The 20302-nt window shown below is 42.2% G+C and overlaps 1 protein-coding gene and 1 pseudogene across 1 annotated transcript; both read right to left on the reverse strand.

Moving 5' to 3' along the window:
* Window positions 1-2383: 2383 nt before the first annotated feature.
* On the reverse strand, window positions 2384-3391 carry Gpr119 (G protein-coupled receptor 119). The gene has a single exon (XM_021152625.1). It carries the CDS (start codon window positions 3389-3391, stop codon window positions 2384-2386), a length of 1008 nt encoding a protein of 335 aa, XP_021008284.1.
* A 3879-nt stretch (window positions 3392-7270) lies between these two features.
* LOC110287358 (serine hydrolase RBBP9 pseudogene) lies at window positions 7271-8409 on the reverse strand (annotated as a pseudogene).
* Between the last annotated feature and the right edge of the window lie 11893 nt (window positions 8410-20302).

Raw genomic sequence — 20302 nt, forward strand, 5'->3', positions numbered from 1 at the left:
AACACTCATACATGCAAAATAATAAAAATAAATCAAAAATAGTAAAGATAAATAACTTGAAGAATTAATGAATCAATCGTAATTTGGACACTTATCTGTGGTTTCTCAGCTACAGTGATGATCTCAGAGATCTCAGGCTCCTTACACTAGAGCTAATCCCTCCTTAGCTCCTGCTTTTCTTTTGTGGCTTTAAACACCTTTATTTTATTTATTTTTTATTTCTGGTTGAAAAATATGTGTGTATATCTATGAAGTACAATGTAGTGCTTTGATATGTTTATAATATGGAATGATCAAGTCAGGCTAGTGAATGAATTCTGTTCCACATAACTTACATTATCTTAGCAAGATCTGCCCTTTCCACCAAAGCCAGGAATTAAGCTGTGAACACCAATTGAGAGGGAATTGCTTTGAGCCTGTTTTCAGTTTTCCCCCAAATCCACTTTTATTTGTATTTTAGCTAGTTCACAGTAACTCAGACCTAGTTTACTCAAGAAGCAAAATCTTTCTCAGGTGCAGGAACATAAAGTCTGCTGTAGTGAAAGCGAGCCCTATCCTCCTCTTAAGTCAGTACAACCACAGAGCATCTTACCTAAGCAGGGGTTGATGTGTGTGGTATAGATCTGCAGGAATCAGGCTCTTATTTAGATAGAGGATAAAGATAGAAAGGGTATCTTAAAGGGTGGAGAATAGCAAAGAAGTCATCATTATCCTCTGAGTGGCTGATGCAGGAAAGCCGAGAGTTCAGACTAAAGGAGAATTAAGAAAAATCAATTGAAAAGCATCATGTTGTTATGACATCCCAGGGCGAGGAGAATGGCTTCAGAATAGTATTTCAGATTCGAAAGAATTACAATGGTGTCTTGGAATGAGCCTTTGCATATCAGTCACATGAAGCCATCATCTTAAAGATAGTGAAGGAATAACATTTCAGGGTGTTTAAAGTCTAAATCAAAGAAAGATTAACCCACAGTTTTACGTCCTTCTTGCCACTTTTGGTTATCAACTGTCTTTCTGGGAAGTTATTAAGCTCAGCGTTCTGAGAGTCTTACTGTAGCCATCCGTGGTGGAGACTGGGAGGATGAGGAAAAAGAGGAAGGCAGAGCATGCTTCCTGAGTCCCTGGACACTCCCCCTCCCAGTTCTGCCCTTGACCCTTGCTGCTTCTTACATGATTGAGTTTCTTAGGAAAATACACATCTCAGAACGAGTTCAATTAAAAAAACATGTAGTTCTGAGGAGCAAGGTGGGGTCACTCGAGAGCTTGGCAGTGCCTACCTTGGTACCTACCTCCTTTCCCTCTTTCTTCCTTTACAGTGTCTCAATTTGGGGTTGTGTACTGTCATCAGCAAGTAGCTGTTAAGTGACCTAGGCGGCAACAGTAGGGAAGGTGTAGCAAAGAGTTAAAAAGGTGACGGATGACGTGCTTATAACAGAAATGATCACGAGAGAGGGAATTTACTAAAGAAAGATAGTTTAGAGCCATATGACGACAGACAGACATTGGGTTTTATAATCTAGGTTCCTGTATTCAATGTGAACTTGCTATGTGTAACCTGTGATATAAGTTAGGGAAGGTGGGGACTCCGAAGAGAGGGATTGTAGTCAATCATTAAAATAAATAGTTAAAAAGAACTGCATCACTAGTGCTGTGCTGTCTTGTATGGGGCCACTACCTACTTACGGCTCTTGAGCATTGAGGTGTAGTCAATTTGAAGTGAGATGTTCTGTAAGAGTAAAAATGCACACCTGATTTCAAAGACTTGGCGTGAAAAAACGTATGGTTATTTTCATATTGATTAAATGTTGAATCAATATTTTGAACATGCTGGGTTAAATAATCAATATTAATGTTTAATGTGATGGAAATGTAACTCTGATTTGATCAGTATTACTATACACTTTAAGTATCACATTGTACCCCATAAATATATACAAGTAAAATAAGAATTTAGAAATCAAAGCTGAGACAAAAAAAAACCCTTAATTTTGCCTCTTTCTTAACATGATTACTAGAATATTAAAATTGTGTATGCTCCTTACATTATATTTCTATTGGACAGCATATCTCTGGTATAATCAGAAATAGAATCTGATATACAAACACCCTTTCAGCAGTATACTCCTTGAAGCGAGTATATCTGTACAGTAAACAGGCCTATTTCCAAAGGAAAGGAGAGGGATTTGCAGGTGTAGAAACTGATTAGAGATGAAAGTCAAGATCCAGCTTCTTTTGCCCCATTCTGAAGGTGTGAGATGTAGGAGGTTGGTGGTCAGTTTGCTGAGGGAAGTTCTCACATTGGGGGGGGGTGTCATATTATCACCTAGCTGGGATCCAGAGTGGGAAAGGGAAAGGCATTTTGAAACATTCCTTCCTTACCGTCTTAGCCATCGAGCTCCGGATGGCTGATAGTGACGATGTGATAGGCGCTTTCTCTGGTCCTCTCTGGACCACGATTCCTGGCTGGGAGAAGGAGGAGGATTGAAGTGAAGAACTTTTTCACTCCCAGGGCCATGTGGTAGAGCTGCTGCCGAACCTCCCTCTGCCAATAGGCATAGATGAGTGGGTTGAGTAGGGAGTTGCCAACTCCAAGGAGCCACAGGTACTTTTCCAGCACTTGGTAGAGGCAGCATTTGTGGCAGGCCACCTGCACAATGCTAGTGATGAGAAAGGGAGACCAGGACAGAGTGAAGCTCCCAATAAGAACAGCTATAGTACGAACAGCCTTGAAGTCATTGACAGGACGTGAGGGTCGGTAAGCTCCGGCCATGGCTCCTGCATGTTCCATCTTCCGGATCTGCTGGCTGTGCACAGAGGCAATCTTGAGCATGTCACAGTAGAAGAAGACAAAGAGGAGCACAGCTGGGAAGAAGCCAGCACAGGAGAGGGTCAGCACAAACCTTGGGTGAAACACAGCAAAGAAGCTGCAGGGCCCATGGTAGGTGGTCTGCTGGAATATGGAGACTCCGAGTGGGAGGAAGCCGATAAGGTAAGATACCAACCACAGTCCTGCAATGCATGCTCCGGCCACAAGCCCATTCATGATCTGGAAGTAACGGAGGGGCTGCTTAATGGCAAGGTATCTGTCAAAGGCAATCAGCATGACGGTAAGGACAGAGGCAGCTGCAGAAGAAGTGACAAATGCCATCCGAAGGCTACACAAGGTCTTCTGTGTATGCTGAGCAGAGCTGGAGAGCTGGTCTGTAACTAGACCAGAAATAGCCACGCCAATCAAGGTATCAGCCACGGCCAGATTCAAGGTGAAGCAAAGGCCAACACCATCATTCTTGTAGATTGATAGCAGCATAGCCACAACTACCAGTGCATTAACAGCAATGATGAGGATGGTTAGGACAGCAAGGATCACTCCAAATGAGAAGGATGACTCCATGGTGAGGTAGCGGCACTTCCACTTACAAGGGCATGCTGGATGGCGAGCTCAGATTCTCATGGGACAGGATTAGATGTGCTGGAGGCTCAGAGTCACAGCACCGTTCTGGCCATTACTGGCAGGCCAGTCTGGCAGCTTGCCATCTTTGGTTTCCTGATGTCATTAAAGCTTACTCATCCTCTCCTTTTCAGTCCTCAGCCTCCGGCTTTTCTAGCTCTCTGAAGGCAGCAATCTCAGAACAAATCTGTCCCCAGGCCCTGAGCTAGTCCCTCCCCTCTACTATCCAAGTTACTAGACAACTCCCAAGTACCTGGCACACACTGTCCATAGGGGCCCCCTCCCTTCATTGATGCTTCAAGGGCTATGAAAGGATAGGGACCTTTCGTCAGGCTTCCTGTCTGACAGGAGATCTAATTGACTCTAATCATACTTTTCTCCCTCCCTAGCTCCGTATTCAACATTATACTTTCATTTCTTCCTATGTGTCAAGTGCTAGATTAAAAACTAATCTTAATTAAACATTTGCTTAATAAATAATTCTCAGTTACTATTATGATTGCTTTTAATCAAGCAAAATGATCATAATCAGTTGAAGTGAAGTGAAGCAGATAAGCTATTTGAGGGGCTCAGCATCCTTTCAGGGGTGTTCCCACACATTTAAGCTATTTTTTTTTTATTCCCAGCATGTCAAAGGCCAAGTCTCTCAAACAGGATGCACAGCTTCCCTATTTCTTCACCTTTGGGTATCAGTGCATTGATTCAGAAGGACAGTAAAGACAAGGCAAAGAATTCTTAATAGCTACCATTTGGTTTAGAAGAGAGCCAATTTCCTATCTCTGTTGTTTCATGGGTACAGTGGTTGGTAATTGTTTCCATATTGGTGGGCTCTATCTCTGGTCAGTTAGGAATGGTTGGCAGGTTTGTTAACTTTTATCCTGCAGACCCAGGATTATCTCTGAGGAGAAGAGGTGAGCTCAGCATTTGGCAGTGGAATTTTCCAGGGATAGACTCCTGGGAGTTAGGTCAAAGGGTGAGCCAGTTGCCAAAGCAGATGAGATGAGTACAGAGAGGCCAGCTGTGGAAGTCAGTCCACATCAGGTTGTATATCCATTTACTCGGGTCCATTACAACTAACCTTTTGCCTCCCCGCTGCTCTCATCTTGGATACCAAGAAGAGAGGGGTGGGAAGAAGGGCGGTTAGAAGCTATTTATTCAATGCAGGTGAAAGCACAGATGGGGAAGGTGAGTGCTTTCAGCGAGAGAGTACAGAGCAAGCTGCAGAGCGGGAGCAAATATCAGGATGTTTTGACAGTTGGAGAGGGCTTTGGGCAGATGTCTCTCCTACCAAGGCTCAGAGAAAGCCTGTGTCAGGAGGAGTCAACATTGTAATCTCGGTTACTTTCATTTAGGAGGCTGATTGGAATCTGCGCCAATCCTGGACTTAATTTGTGCTTTTTGCTTCCAAAGCTTTTGCCTTCATATGTAAACTTGGACCTTTGCAAGCTCATGTTCAAACTTGTGAGGACATCAGAATGACCTGGAAGGCTTGTTACAACAAGATTATGTTCCTGAAATCAGATTCTTGATTCAGTAGGTCTGAATGAGCCTTCAATTTGTAATTGTTTTTATTTTTATTTACTTATTTTTTATCTATTTTTTGTGACAGCATTTCATTTTTCCCAGGTTGGTCCTCAAACTCACTTTTTAGCTGTGAGTGACCTTGAACTTTTAACCCTCTGGCCACTTCCTCTACAATGTTCAGATTGTTGGTATGTGTCACCAAATACAATCTGTGCAGTCTTGAGGACCAAATATGGGCATCATATATACATTCTAGGCAAGCTCTCTATCGACAGCTATATCCACAGCTCCTGAATAAACATCTCTAAGTTTATAGTCACTACTGTTGCTGGCTAAAGAACTACTGCTGAATAATAATATTTTTCTGAGACAGGGTCCAGTTCTGTAGCCTAGGTTGGCCTGGAACTTGGGGCAATCTTCCTGTCTCAGTCTTTTAAGTGCTGGGACTACAGTCATGGGCCACAGAACCTGGCATTAGAGTAATGATTCTTTTTTTGTTTTGTTTTTAGTCAGGATATGTAGCCCTGGCTGGCCTCAACTCATTATGTAGACCAGGCTGGCCTTCCACTCACAGAGATCCATTTGACTCTGTCTCCTAAGTGCTGGCATTAAAGGCAAGCCCTACCATTCCCATGAGAACAATGATTTTGAACTTTAGCTGTGCTTTGGAAGTGCCTGTCAATTCCAAAAACATACGGTTGTCTAGGTAACACACAAAAGGTAGTCTGGGACATGTATCTGGATTCTTAAAAGGCAATTCAGATACTTAATTAGGACCGAGAACACCTGTTTAATACCTAAACCACAGGCTCCAGGGTTAGAACACTGGGAAGCCATACTCCTGAGTTTGGTTGGACAGATGGCTTCATCTTTAATTTTACCTTTGTTTTTGTTTTGTTTTGTTTTTAACCAGGAAATAAACTTTTTTTAGGGATTTTTTTTAATTAAAATATTTTTTATTACGTATTTTCCTCAATTACATTTCCAATGCTATCCCAAAAGTCCCCCATACCCCCCCCCAACTCCCCTACCCACCCATTCCCACTCTTTGGCCCTGGCGTTCCCCTGTACTGGGGCATATAAAGTTTGCACGACCAATGGACCTCTCTTTCCAGTGATGGCCGACTAGGCCATCTTTTGATACATATGCAGCTAGAGTCAAGAGCTCCTGGGTACTGGTTAGTTCATAATGTTGTTGCACCTACAGGGTTGCAGATCTCTTTAGCTCCTTGGATAATTTCTCTAGCTCCTCCATTGGGGGCCCTGTGATCCATCCAATAGCTGATTATGAGCATCCACTTATGTGTTTGCTAGGCCCCGGCCTAGTCTCAGGAAATAAATATTTTTTATTATATCTTTTTACATTTGGTCAAAGTACTTTATAAACCAGTGAAAATGGAATCATCAAACCATTTTATACATTGAATATATACAATATAAAAAGTAGTATTAAAAAGGGGTTGTTTATGTGAGTGAATATGAGAAGACTTGGCAGTGTTGCTTGAATGCTCACTACAAGAGGGTGAGCTCTATAGAATTAAAGTGGCATAGTTTATTTTATGTATGTGAGTACACGGTGTCTTCAGACTTACCAGAAGAGGGCATCGGATCCCATTACAAAGCCACCATGTGGTTTCTGGGAATTGAACTCTAGTCTTCTAGAAAAAGGTTCTTTTGAGGACACTTAGAACTTAATAACACAGCACAGGTTGCTCCCTTCCACCTTTAGTATTATGTTCATTTTGGTTGTCTTAGGCTTTTCTTGGATTCATAGAGAATCTAAAAAATGTTTACCTCCAACTCACAAATGGATGACCTGGTCTTTATTTGCAAATCTTTGTATTACAATGCTGTTACCAGCTACCATAATTCATGTAGGGATTGTATATACATACATACATACATACATACATACATACATACATATTCCCCCAGTTAAAAAAGGACATGAGTGCTTGTCACGTGTCTATATTGCAGCACTTCCCCATGACCTAATCCTGCCAGTCATATATAGTTGATACCCAGGTGACAGGCTATGCAGATATCTGCCTGTACAGCTCCTTACTGAACATCCACAGATGTCAGTCTCTCTCAACTTGTCAGAAGGACCTGGGGATGTGGTGGGGTCAGGGATGTCGGTGATTAAGACCCAAGTGTGAGATTACTCTCTTGAGCCAGCCTGAAAGACCAGCTAGAGTTTTGAGTTCTAAGATAACATTCGGGGCCTCGAATCATGTTTTCTTTTCCCAGTAAGAGAAAAATTTTATTTCAAAAAGGAAAAACTGTCATTCATTTAAGTTGAAAGAAAACCTGTTTTGTTTTTGTTTTTATTTTGAGACAGGGTTTTACTTTACTAGGCCTACACAGGCCTCAAATTCAAGATCAACCTTCCTCACGTTTATAAGTGCTGGGGTCTCAGAAGTGGATTACATCTTGCTAAACCTATTGAGTTAAAATTTGGAACGAGACTCAGGAGACCTGGGCTGTCTTGCTCTTTCTTTTCTGAGACAGGGTCAAGCTAGCCATCCCTTGCTGATTCCCTGCTTTCTCTGAAGTCATTACAGGGACACACCACCATGACTGTCAAGTTCTGGATTCTTGGCTCTCTCTGCATCAACAGGATAGGTAAACAACCTCTGTGTCCCTTATCAAACAGGAAACCTACTGCTACAGTTAGTAGCTTTTCAGGAAGAGTTAAGCTCTGTGGGAACTGAAAGTGCGGGTAACTTGGTGTGAGTGTTCCAACGAGTTTGTGGTCCAGGCGCTTCTGCAGCTTAGCGGGACGTTTCCTGTCTAGTGCTGGGTGAGAAGGGTTGCTAGTCTGCTCCACCCTGGCTTGTTAGAGAGCAGGAGCCATCCTGCCTATTCTGGTCCTTTCAGCATAGCCTTCACAACACTAATCAGTTCATGGAACTCTCTGTTCTGAAAGTGACCACGGTCAGTGAATTTGTACAATTTGGCGTCCAGCCTATCTGCCACTTCTTGTTGTTCCTCCCAGGGAAGGAAAGGGTCATCGGTAGAGCCAAACTGTACAATGTGAGGGCAGTTGGCCTTGATCTTCTCCCACTGCCAGGGGCGGCTGAAGTACCCATTTGCACACTCATTTTCATCTCCCAAGTCTGATGTGTATGCAGACACCAATACGAGAGCATATACCTGATGTGTCTCTGCATACCTCATGGCTGCGATGGCCCCGGAACTGTGGCCTATGATGATAATGGTCTTCTCGTCACAGTGCAGCTCTGTCTCCATGAAGGGCAGCCAGATGCTCTCTCGAGCTGTAATTGGGTCAGGCATGTTTTTAGCCAAACACTGGAAACCAGGAATCTGCTCCAGCCCCTTTCTCACCCAGCCGTTCCAGCCGTGGGTGGCCACATCCCCGCCTCTGTTCCCGGGAACAATCACTGCCTTGTTAGGGGACGCCATGAATGTAGACGTGGGAGCTAATTTTACCTTTGTTATTTCTCCCCTATTTATTCTGGGGAAGATACTCCCTATATTGAGAATGGCAAAATTGAGAATGGGTTGTGAGAATGGCAGAATGAAGGCTACATAAATTGTAAAAGATTGCATGGGTGTTACTGGCTTTTAGTATCTATTAGTCATATGAATACAATAGAAATGTACATCTGAGTGGTACCCAAAACGTTGGTAATTAGGGCAAAAAGAAAAATATCACATGTTTTCTTTTATGTAGCATCTATCTTTAACCCCTCCTTCTCTCTTTCTCTCTCTGTGTGTATGTGTGTGTTTGTGTGTGCGTGCGTGCACGTTTTGTGTGTGTTTGGGAGAAAGAGGATGAGCTGGAAGGAGAGGGTAAATAAGGGAGGGGCTCGGAGATGAATAGGAGCAAAGTGCAATGATGTACATGTCTGAAAATGTCACAGTGCAAACCAATGTTTTGTATATCAAAAATTATTGATAGAAAAAAATCAATGTAAAATACTAGCTAGTGTGCACATCAGTGGTTGTCACAGTTTCAATTCAAGTTGTGTCAGAAACATCTGCATGGTCTGAAAGATCGTTAGAAATGTGCAGTTCCAGGCCTTGCACAGGAACTGAAGCTGAGTGCATTTTAACAGAGTCTTCAGGTGATCTGTGTACATACGAACCTTTTTCTTGTTTTCCTTTGGTCTCAGGTGACTGGTCATATTGGTTTCTCTTTTTGGTATTGTAACACATTACCACAGACTTAATGATTTATAATAAAACAAATCTGGGGCTGGAGAGATAGCTCAGCATTTTAAGATCAACTGTTAACTTTTTAGGGTACTGGAGTTATGTTCCTAGTACCAGTGTTGGGCAGTTCGTAACTATCTGTAAGTCTAGCTCCAGGAGATTAAACACTGTCTTCTGGCCGACTTAGATACCTATACCTACACATACATTCATACACATAAATGAAAATGAAATTAATATTTAATACAACAAACCCAATTTATTATCTTTTCATGGGCTGGAGATGTAGCTCAGTTGATAGAACTCTAGCCTAGTGTGTGTTCAGTCCTCAGTTAGATCTCCATACTCCATAAAACTGGATGTGGTGGTACTCGCCTTTAAGCGTAGCACTTGAGAAGTAGAAACAGGAGGATCAAAAGTTCAAGGTCATTCTTGGTTACTTAGTGAGTTCAAGGCCAGCCTGGGCAACATGAGATCCTGTTCCAAAATAACAGCAGCATAGCAACTCACAAATCTATTATTTTCTCAAGGCCAGAAATCTGGGTTGAGTCTTACAGGGCTCAACCCAGGTGTCAGGCTGTGTTCCTTCTGTAGGTGTTTACTGCTTTAGTTGTCTATGTGAACCTGGAAGAGTTGAGCCTAAAAACTAACTGGACTGAAGTCTCATGCACAAGGGAACTTTATTCAGAGCATCAGACAATTTATACTCTGAGAGTTAAGAAGGATCACATGAATAAAGTGTGTAATCACAAGGGCAAGTCACATGGGGCAGAACCATGGATTTTTTTTTCCACAGTGGCCTATGAATAACAAGGAACCTCACTCCTATCTGATATACCTTGGGGGTTGGTCAAACGACCCTTTCACATATCAGATGTCCTACGTACCAGATATTTACTATTTGTAACAGTAGCAAAATTACAGTTATGAAGTAGAAATGAAAAAAATGTTATGATTGGGGGGGCTCACCACAACATGATGAATGGTATTAAAGGGTCACAGCCTTAGGAAGGTTGAGAACCACTGCTCTGGACAAATCAAGATAATCTTTCATGTCATGATATTTAATTTGGCCTGCAGGAGACATGTGCGGCAGCAGCTGCAGCTAGACTCCTAGCTGGACCATCTCCTCTTACTCATTCTATGAAGGCACTTTATTCATGAGAGGGCTGTGGCTAGTCCTTAACAATTTTGCCACTCTGGAGCAGGCTGAGGGCTCTTGGAGGTTAGTGGAGTGTCCATAAAGCAAACATAGTGAGGTTGAGTAAGAGGAATTATTCCTTGGTCAAATTCACAACCAGGATTTCAAATGGTGGTGATTGTTGGCTGTCACCAAAGATGTGATATAGCAGCTCATTCAGTCTGAGGGCATAGCACCCATGAGTACTATTATTATTATTATTATTACTATTACTATTAGTTGTTGTGGTGGTGGCACACATTTTAAACAGGAATGGTAGTGAAGGAGAAGGCAGGTTTTAAGAGAGCTTGCTGTCATACTTAGGCCTCTAAAGAAAAGCTCTAGGGTAGTAGTCAGAATAAGCTACATCTGGCATCCTATGATGCCTAAACCAGCCATCTACATTCCAGGATTTAGCTGCATCTTGCTCAAGAACAAAGTTAGTAGTGATATTTTAGTGTCTTTCCCTGGTATGTATGTTAGTATGAAATACTTATTCAGCAATGTGAAAAAAAAACTGGATGGACTTGTATGTATTGTTATTGACATCCAAGACCTATTATTGATTGGCATATTAAGTCACAGCAATATGTAAAGCCTTGATCCATTTATGAAAAAAACCTCCAAAACACAAAATATATACACATATGAATTTACAAAATACACTGAAAGGAGACTCAACAGATGTAGTATGATAACTTTGAGAAGGAAGAGGCAGGTAGAATTGGTGGGAAATGAAAAAAAAACATTTAAAATTTGTATTACATTCATTATGGAGGTCAAACAACAACTTGCAGGAGTCAGCTTTTATTCTACCATGTGTGTTTGGGGGATCAGATACCTTTATCGGCAGAGCCATCTTGCCAGCCCTCCTCCCAAAGACTCTTTACAATTATCATTTGCTTATGTGAGAGTGCATGTGCACATGTATATGGAGGTCAGAGGACAACTTTGTGGAAGTCCCTTCTTTCTTCCTACCATGTTGGCCTTGGGACTGGAACCTGTATCCTCAGGCTTGGCAGTAAGCCCACTGAGCTATCATGATTTACTTTGACTGCTTCTCATTTGATACATGTTTACAGTGAGACTGTTTGTGCAACTTGAAAGGGAAATCCTCCTCCAAACGCCTCTCAAGGTCAATCTATATACAGTATATAAAATATACACAGTCAATCTATATGTATATACACTATATGGTACAGACTCACACGTATGGCATTTATTTCTTTCCGTTGTTCTTATCCATCTGTGTTTTAGTTGTAGAGGTAAATATTTGAGGATTGAGACAATGGTATAGCAAGACAGGGTGAGAGAATGTTTCAGGCTTTAGTCCTTTCTTGGAGTAGGAGGCACTTGGAAAAAATAGTCCCAGGCTCCTGGGGTATTTAAGATAGCTTATAGCAATGATATACCCGGTAACATTTATGGGTTCTTCATTGCCAGATACAGTGCCAAATACAGAATAAAAGTTTCACTTTATCCTTAAAATGTGTTTTAAAGACAAGTACCAGTCATTAGCACCTCCGCTATGAAGGAATTGAAGCACATGGAAAGAGTAACTTGTTTACCCAAGGCTATAATTACGTCTGTAATCAAAAGGTATTACACAACTGCAGACAGGTCAGCAGCTTTCATGGGACCTGTGGACAGGCATCTAGCATTTGTCCTTTCTCACATCAACTGCAGAGTTTGGGTACTGTCCCCTCTTCTTGGTAGTGTGTTCCTCTGCGCCTTTGCACATTCTACTGCAACTGATCTTCAAGCTAAGGGATCGCTTTTGTGCTTTGGTTTTTTTTTTTTTTAGATGGCTTGGCTATGCTAAGAACAAATGGAAGTCATTCTCTGTTTATAAAGCCTGGTGACTATGGAAAAATGAAGATCATTTTCTTCTGAGCTCAAAGAAACACAAATGCGGGCTCATGTATAGCACGTAACTTCCTCTCCCTAGCTAATAGTTTTGTTTATCAACTTCCTTACTCACCATTGTATTTGTTACATTTCCTATCATTGTGACAAAATACTTGACAAGAAGCAACCTAAGGGAGGAAGAGTTTACGCTGGCTCAAAATTAGCTAGGAGGATACAGTCCACCATGGACTCATACCTCTGCAGTGGCAGGAGCAAGAAGTGACTTGCATACATCTTGGTAGGCCAGAAAATTGAAATGGAATCTCTAGGCTGGGGCTAGAAATGAGACTGAGCTGTAATATAAGGTCTGTTCCCTAGTGACCCACTTCCTCTACCAAGCACCAGTTCCTAAAGATGTCACAAGTTTCCAAAATAGCCATCAGCTGAGGACTAAGTTTTCGAACAGATAAAGCCTGTGGGGATTCTTTTTCTATCCAAACTGTTACTGTTCCTGTTGTAACTTTCTCATCCTGTTTCCCTATGCCAACACCCACCATAGTTGCTCATGTAATGAATATATCCTCTGCACAACTTTGCTATGTAAAGAGCTTTCCATGCATTCAGTCAGAACATGTGAATGTGGGACTATTCTCATGCCTGCTATTATGTAAAGGAGGTGATGTTGTGTGGTGAAGGATCCTACGTAAGGTTACTCAGCTAGGAAGGAATGGTAGATTTGGAACTAGAATGCAGACTTCTTTGCTCCTGGTTAAAGGATCCTGCTGCTTCCTTTTAATTTTTTTTTTAATTTAAAAAATGTTATGTGTATAGGTATTTTGCCTGCATGTTGGCCTGTGCACTACTTGAGTACCTAGTGCTCATGGAGACCAGAAGATGGCATCGTATTTCTCAGAACTGGAGTCACATATGTGTCTTAGTCAGGGTTTCTATTCCTGCACAAACATCATGACCAAGAAGCAAGTTGGGGAGGAAAGGGTTTATTCAGCTTACACTTCCATACTGCTGTTCATCACCAAGGAAGTCAGGACTGGAACTCAAGCAAGTCAGAAAGCAGGAGCTGATGCAGAGGCCATGGAGGGATGTTCCTTACTGGCTTGCTTCCCCTGGCTTACTCAGCCTGCCCAGAGATGGCACCACCCACAAGGTGCCTTTCCCCCTTGCTCACTAATTGAGAAAATACCTTCCAGTTTGGATCTCATGGAGGCATTTCCTCAACTGAAGCAGGAGCTGGTGCAGAGGCCGTGGAGGGATGTTACTTACTGGTTTGCTTTGGGGATTACAGTTAAGTGATTGGATGAATCTCAAAAGAGATCTTGAATTTTGGATTTTTTAAAAAAGATTTATTTATTATTATTATTATATCTAAGTACACTGTAGCTGTCTTCAGATGCACCAGAAGAGGGCATCAGATCTCATTACAGATGGTTGTGAGCCACCATGTGGTTGCTGGGATTTGAACTCAGGACCTTCAGAAGAGCAGTAGGTGCTCTTAACCACTGAGCCATCTCTCCAGCCCCGAACTTTGAATTTTTAATTGCTGAGATTGCTATAGACTATGAGGACTTTAAAAGTTGGACTAAATAAAAATAAAAAAATAAAAATTGTACTAAATGCATTTTGCACTATGCTATGTTTAAGCATGCCCCCCCCCCCTTAGACTCATGTGTTTGAACAAGTCTATAGGGTTCAGGGAGTGGAATGTGAAGGTTTGTGATACCCTTGGACCAGGGAGTGGCACCACTTGGAGTTGTGGCCTTGTTGGAATAGGTGTGACCTGTTTGGAGTAGGTGTGTCACTGTGGGTGTGGGCTTAAGATCCTCACCCTAGTTGCCTGGAAGTCAGTCTTCCACTAGCAGCCTTTGGATGAAGACATAGAACTCTCAGCTCTGCCTGTGCCATGCTTGCCTGGATGCTGCCATGCTCCCACCTTGATGATAATGGACTGAACCTCTGAACCTGTAAGCCAGCCCCAATTAAATGTTGCTTTTATAAGACTTGCCTTGGTCATGGTGTCTGTTCACAGCAGTAAAACCCTAACTAAGACACACATGGTTTTGAGTGCTAGGGATCAAACCTGCAACCTCTGAAAAAGCAGTTAGTGCTCTTAACTGCCTAGCCCTCTCTCCTGCCTCTCTTGTAGCCCAAGAACCAGAAGCTAGCATAAGCAAATGGATGTCTGTGAGAGCACATTACCAGGTGTTCTTTTTTGAGACAGGCCCAGGCTGTCTTCAAACTCGTGATCTTCTGAGTGCAGGGATTAAAGGTACATATCACCATGTCTGGCTGATGTTCATGTTGTAATCCCTGGAATCTATAAACTTGCCACTTTACACAGCTACTTTGCAGATATGAATAAGCTAAAGGATCTTGAGATTTAGCTATCATTCTAGATTTTCCAGGTGCACCCAAAAATATTAAGCGTCCTTATAATATGGAGTCAGGTGATCAGAGTGAACAATATTGGCACAGTGACAAGAGCCAGATGGTGGAGTAACGTGAGGAACAGATCATCGAGCAAGAATTGCAGTCAAGCCCTTCCGATCCGACCAGCACCAGGGTAGCTAGGGTGCAGAGTCGGCTGACACCTGCCAGCTACTCACAACACCAGCCACAGGATCTTAAGACTTCAGGTGATCCGGCCAACCTCCCGGCCAGAGGACAGGTCTCCGTCCGGCCCGGGAGCCCTTTGCCTCAGGATCGGTGGAAGCCATCTTGGTTCTGGGACTCCGCTGAACTTAGTCTGCACAGGTGAGAGTGTGCACCACAGAAGCTGACAGCTTCTGAGACAGGCGGGAGCCACAGAGCTACTGAGGTAGCACCCTTTTCGGGCCCCAGACATCCGGCCACCTTCCTGGCCAGAGGACAGGTGTCCACCCAGCCCGGGAGGCTTTTGCCTCTAGATTGGCGGTAGCCATCTTGGTTCCGGGACTCCACCGAACATAGTCTGCACAGGTGAGAGTGTGCACCACACAAGCTGACAGCTTCTGTGACCCGCCAAAGCAACACAGCTTCTGGGAAAGGTCCTGTTTTGGGCCTTCATCTTCAGCCAGGAGGAGGTCCAAACACCAGATATCTGTGCACCTTCCCTGTAAGAGGAGAGCTTGCCTGCAGAGAGTGCTCTGACCACTGAAACTCAGAGGAGAGAGCCTGTCTCCCAGGTCTGCTGATAGAGGCTGACAGAATCACCAGAAGAACAATCTCTAAATAGAGACAACTATAACAACTGACTCCAGAGATTACCAGATGGCGAAAGGTAAACATAATAATCTTACTAACAGAAACCAAGACCACTCACCATCATCAGAACCCAGCACTCCCACTTCGCCCAGTGCAGGGAACCCCAACACACCGGAAAAGCTAGACCCGGATCTAAAAGCATATCTCATGATGATGGTAGAGGACATCAAGAAGGACTTTAATAACACACTTAAAGAAATACAGGAGAACACTGCTAAACAGGTAGAAGACATTAAAGCGGAAGCACAAAAATCCCTTAAAGAATTGCTGGAGAACACTGCTAAACAGGTAGAAGACATTAAAGAGGAAGCACAAAAATCCCTTAAAGAATTGCTGGAGAACACTGCTAAACAGGTAGAAGACATTAAAGAGGAAGCACAAAAATCCCTTAAAGAATTGCAGGAAAACCAGACCAAACAGGTGATGGAATTGAATAAAACCATCCAAGACCTAAAAAGGGAAGTAGACACAATAAAGAAAACCCTAATTGAGGCAACGCTGGAGATAGAAACCCTAGGAAAGAAATCTGGAACCATAGATTCGAGCATCAGCAACAGAATACAAGAGATGGAAGAGAGAATCTCAGGTGCAGAAGAATCCATAGAGAACATCGGCACAACAATAAAAGAAAATACAAAATCCAAAAAGATCCTAACTCAAAAACATCCAGGAAATCCAGGACACAATGTGAAGACCAAACCTACGGATAATAGGAGTAGATGAGAATGAAGATTTTCAACTCAAAGGACCGGCAAATATCTTCAACAAAATTATAGAAGAAAACTTCCCAAACCTAAAGAAAGAGATGCCCATGAACATACAAGAAGCCTACAGAACTCCAAATAGACTGGACCAGAAAAGAAATTCCTCCCGACACATAATAATCAGAACAACAAATGCACTAAATAAAGATAGAATACTAAAAGCAGTAAGGGAAAAGGTCAAGTAACATATAAAGGCAGGCCTATCAGAATTACACCAGATTTTTCACCAGAGACTATGAAAGCCAGAAAGGCCTGGACAGATGTCATACAGACACTAAGAGAACACAATTTCCAGCCCAGGCTACTATACCCAGCCAAACTCTCAATTACCATAGATGGAGAAACCAAAGTATTCCATGACAAAACCAAATTCACACATTATCTTTCCACGAATCCAGCCCTTCAAAGGATAATACCAGAAAAAAACCAATACAAGGACAGAAACCACGTCCTAGAAAAAGCAAGAAGGTAATCCCTCAACAAACCTAAAAGAAGACAGCCACAAGAACAGAATGCCAACTCTAACAACAAAAATAAAAGGAAGCAACAATTACTTTTCCTTAATATCTCTTAATATCAATGGACTCAACTCCCCAGTTAAAAGACAAAGACTAACAGACTGGCTACACAAACAGGACCCAACATTTTGCTGCTTACAGGAAACTCATCTCAGAGAAAAAGATAGACACCACCTCAGAATGAAAGGCTGGAAAACAATTTTCCAAGCAAATGGTAGGAAGAAACAAGCTGGAGTAGCCATCCTAATATGTAATAAAATCGACTTCCAACCCAAAGTCATCAAAAAAGAAAAGGAGGGGCACTTCATACTCATCAAAGGTAAAATCCTCCAAGAGGAACTATCAATTCTGAATATCTATGCTCCAAATACAAGGGCAGCCACCTTCATTAAAGATACTTTAGAAAAGCTAAAAGCACACATTGCACCTCACACAATAATAGTGGGAGACTTCAACACACCACTTTCACCAATGGACAGATCATGGGACTACACAAGGCTGTCCACTCTCTCCCTACCTATTCAACATTGTACTTGAAGTCCTAGCCAGAGCAATTAGACAACAAAAGGAGATCAAGGGGATACAAATTGGAAAAGAAGAAGTCAAAATATCACTTTTTGCAGATGATATGATAGTATATATAAGTGACCCTAAAAATTCCACCAGAGAACTCCTAAGCCTGATAAACAGGTTCAATGAAGTACCTGGATATAAAATTAACTCAAGAAAGTCAATGGCCTTTCTGTACACAAAGGATAAACAGGCTGAGAAAGAAATTAGAGAAACAACACCCTTCTCAATAGTCACAAACAATATAAAATACCTTGGCGTGACTCTAACTAAGGAAGTGGAAGATCTGTATGACAAGAACTTCAAGTCTCTGAAGAAAGAAATTAAAGAAGATCTCAGAAGAAGGAAAGATCTCCCATGCTTATGGATTGGCAGGATCAACATTGTAAAAATGGCTATCTTGCCAAAAGCAATCTACAGATTCAATACAATCCCCATCAAAATTCCAACTCAATTCTTCAAGGAATTAGAATGGGCAATCTGCAAATTCATCTGGAATAACAAAAAACCTAGGATAGCAAAAACTCTTCTCAAGGATAAAAGAACCTCTGGTGGAATCACCATGCCTGACCTAAAGCTGTACTACAGAGCAATTGTGATAAAAACTCCATGGTACTGGTATAATGACAGACAAGTAGACCAATGGAACAGGATTGAAGACCCTGAGATGAACCCACACACCTATGGTCACTTGATCTTTGACAAGGGAGCAAAAGCCATCCAGTGGAAAAAAGACAGCATTTTCAACAAATGGTGCTGGCAGAACTGGTGGTTAACATGTAGAAGAATGCGAGAATTGTTCCATTCCTATCTCCTTGTACTAAGGTCAAATCTAAGTGGATTAAGGAACTCCACATAAAACCAGAGATACTGAAACTTATAGAGGAGAAAGTAGGGAAAAGCCTCGAAGATATGGTTACAGGGGAAAAATTCCTGAATAGAACAGCAATGGCTTGTGCTGTAAGATTTAGAATTGATAAATGGGACCTCATAAATTTGCAAAGCTTCTGCAAGGCAAAAGACACCGTCAATAAGACAAAAAGACCACCAACAGATTGGGAAAGGATCTTTACCTATCCTAAATCAGATAGGGGAATAATATCCAATATATATAAAGAACTCAAGAAGGTGGACTCCAGAAAATCAAATAACCCCATTAAAAAATGGGGCTCAGAACTGAACAAAGAATTCTCACCTGAGGAATGCCGAATGGCAGAGAAGCACCTGAAAAAATGTTCAACATCCTTAATCATCAGGGAAATGCAACTCAAAACAACCCTGAGATTCTACCTCACACCAGTCAGAATGGCTAAGATGAAAAATTCAGGTGACAGCAGATGCTGGTGAGGATGTGGAGAAAGAGGAACACTCCTCCATTGTTGGTGGGATTGCAAGCTTGTACAACCACTCTGGAAATCAGTTTGGCGGTTCCTCAGAAAATTGGACATAATAGTACCAGAGGATCCAGCAATACCTCTCCTGGGCATATATACAGAAGATGTTCCAACCGGTAAGAAGGACACATGCTCCACTATGTTCATAGCAGCCTTATTTACAATAGCCAGAAGCTGGAAAGAACCCAGATGCCCCTCAATAGAGGAATGAATACAGAAAATGTGGTACATTTCCACAATGGAGTACTACTCAGCTATTAAAAGGAATGAATTTATGAAATTCCTAGGCAAATGGATGGACCTGGACGACATCATCCTGAGTGAGGTAACACAATCACAAAGGAACTCATACAATATGTACTCACTGATAAGTGGATATTAGCCTAAAAACTTAGGATACCCAAGATATAAGATACAATTTGCTAAACGCATGAAACTCAAGAAGAATGAAGACCAAAGTGTGGACATTGTGCCCCTTCTTAGAATTGGGAACAAAACACCCATGGAAAGAGTTACAGAGATAAAGTTTGGAGCTGTGACAAAAGGATGGACCATCTAAAGACTGCCATATCCAGGGATCCATCCCATATTCAGCTTCCAAATGCTGACACAATTGCATACACTAGCAAGATTTTGCTGAAAGGACCCAGATATAGCTGTCTCTTGTGAGACAATGCCGGGGCCTAGCAAACACAGAAGTGGATGCTCACACTCAGCTATTGGATGGATCACAGGGCCCCCAATGGAGGAGCTAGAGAAAGTACCCAAGGAGCTAAAGGGATCTGCAACCCTATCAGTGGAACTACATTATGAACTAACCAGTACCCCAGAGCTCTTGACTCTAGCTGCATATGTATCAAAAGATGGCCTAGTCGGCCATCACTGGAAAGAGAGATCCATTGGACTTGCAAACTTTATATGCCCCAGTACAGGGGAACGCCAGGGCCAAAAAGTGGGAGTAGGTGGGTAGGTGAGTGGGGGGTGGAGTGTATTGGGGACTTTTTGGATAGCATTGGAAATGTAAATGAGGAAAATACCTAATAAAAATTAATTCTCATAAAATAAAATAAAATAAAATAAAATAAAATAAAATAAAAGAAGAATTGCAGTCAAGTCAACCTTCCCTCTCAGAGCTTGCAGAAGGAACCAGACTTGCCAACACTCTGACTTTTGTTAGCTTAGTCAAATTCAGTTTGTAATTCTGGCCTCAAGAACGGCAAGAAATGGTTTTAAAAGAGGTGTGTGGAGAGGGCAATCAATTATGAAAGTGGAAAGAGGACTGTTGACCAGAGAAGGGTACAGGAGAGCGAGGTAGAATCAGCCCAAACAAAGTATTCAGAGAATGCCACAATTAGACTTGCTACTTTGCATGCTAAATAAACATAAATAAAAATAAACAGAGGCTAGGGAAATGGCTCAGTCAATGCAGTAGCTTGCTGTGCAAAGCATGGGAGCTTGAGTTTGGATTTCTAGTGCCCGTGATAAAAAGCCTGGCGTGGCAGTTCGTGCTTGTATAATGCAGGAATGCTCCCCATCCTAGCACTAGGGAGCCAGAAGTAGAAGGATCCCTGGAGTCTGCTGGTCAGTTATCTAGCCAAATGGGCAAGCTCTGAGTTCAG

Source organism: Mus caroli, unplaced genomic scaffold (genome assembly GCF_978045245.1).
Source record: "Mus caroli unplaced genomic scaffold, Mus_caroli_1 scaffold_5, whole genome shotgun sequence".
NCBI classification, from domain to species: domain Eukaryota; kingdom Metazoa; phylum Chordata; class Mammalia; order Rodentia; family Muridae; genus Mus; species Mus caroli.

Excerpts from the sequence above, each read along its gene's own strand:
- Gpr119 (XM_021152625.1), bottom strand. The coding sequence starts at position 3,391 with ATGGAGTCATCCTTCTCATTTGGAGTGATCCTTGCTGTCCTAACCATC.